Source organism: Lactuca saligna, chromosome 1 (assembly GCF_052625555.1).
Source record: "Lactuca saligna cultivar CGN05327 chromosome 1, ASM5262555v1, whole genome shotgun sequence".
NCBI classification, from domain to species: domain Eukaryota; kingdom Viridiplantae; phylum Streptophyta; class Magnoliopsida; order Asterales; family Asteraceae; genus Lactuca; species Lactuca saligna.
Window position 1 is genome coordinate 51,869,668 of NC_136417.1, and position 1,473 is coordinate 51,871,140.

Genomic DNA, 1,473 nt, shown 5'->3' on the forward strand with positions numbered 1-1,473 from the left:
TTCCTTTTTAGTGCTTATTTTTAAGCACTTAAAGGCTTAAAAACAAAGCAATACAAAAGGAAAACCAACATTTTGGTACCTTACCTTGTCGGTGGATTACTTGTAGCGAAGATCGAGCTTTTTATTCTTGTCGTCTACCTCAACACCCCAAATTGAATAGGGTCCAAAGGCTTCAAAGGTAGTCATTCTAAAACACACTATGGTTGTTTTAATATTATTATTTCTATTTAAAAGGATCCTTGATGGATTGGTTTTGTTATATACTTGAAATTACTATAAATTTTTAAAGCTCCCATTGTCGTTTTTTTTTCTTGAAAAACTCTGTATTTTATGTATCGAAACCCATAATATGCGTAGAACCCATCGACCATGCAAAGAAGCTACCCCAGCTGACATTATTCTGTGAGTAACCACTGCCAACGATTCCTCTTCCATGATCATCGATTCCACATCCACGACCACCTCTTCCTCCTTAGTGGTTCCGACCACCCCCTCTGTTGCCATTTTGCGCCTTACAGTTAGAGAAGGGAGGTCTCGGTTGATGTTTGGCAACAAGAATGGTAGGGGTCGATGATATTTTGGTATGAGAAACTGGAACCACATGATTTTGTTCTTTGAGAAGGTTTCGTTCCTCTAAGGTGAGCATGGACCGAATTTAAAAAAAAAAAGGTGGGAAACAGTGTTTAGTAGTGTATGGTGGGGATAATATGTGAATACGTGGGGGATAAGCCATTGATGACATAAATAACCAGGTTCCGCTCAGAGATGGGAGATCCAATGTTAGACAAGAGATCGAAGATGGATTTTATACGGTTGCAATAGTCATGAGTGGATGAATCGCCCAGGGAGAGGGAACGTAGCTCGTCATCAAGTTCTGTGATCTTGGACTCTTTATTTTCAAGAAATATTAACTCAATGAATTTCCAAATTTCTACACCAGTGGTATCGATTTTGATAACATACTGAAGAACAGATTGCAAGAGAGTACGATAAAGCCATTGCTTAACAATGTTGTTGATGGTGTGCCATTCCGGATCAGTGATGACCAAAGGGTTGTCTTCGAGATGATTGGATACCTTGTAGCCAATACAATGAGTTTTAAAGAGATCCTTCCATGAATCATGGCATAAATGATCTAGGTCAAGAAGAAAGGTTACGTAGGATTTGATATTTGTAATCATGTATATCTTGTCGTTTGGTTTAGAAGGAGGGTTATAGGAGTCACCGTCGGTACCCATGGAGAATCAGAAAACAATAATAACAGGAGATGAAAGAAGCAAACACGGAAAAACGACAAAGGTAAGGGTTGACTGCTAGGGTTAGCCAAAAAAGCCTGATACAATGTTAATACCAATGTTTTCCTATAAACGACCATTGAACATTGTGTGTGTGTGTGTGTATGTATATATGTATATATATATATATATATATATATATATATATATATATATATATATATAAGACAAAATTTCA

At 37.2% G+C, this 1,473-nt stretch overlaps 1 protein-coding gene across 1 annotated transcript; it reads right to left on the bottom strand.

The window, feature by feature from the left end:
* Window positions 1-683: 683 nt before the first annotated feature.
* Window positions 684-1,238, bottom strand: LOC145006280 (uncharacterized). Its single transcript, XM_078965376.1, has one exon. It carries the CDS (start codon window positions 1,236-1,238, stop codon window positions 684-686), a length of 555 nt encoding a protein of 184 aa, XP_078821502.1.
* Window positions 1,239-1,473: the final 235 nt, after the last annotated feature.

Bases quoted from the DNA above. Each gene is read 5' to 3' on its own strand.
- LOC145006280 (XM_078965376.1), bottom strand. From the start codon at position 1,238: ATGGGTACCGACGGTGACTCCTATAACCCTCCTTCTAAACCAAACGAC.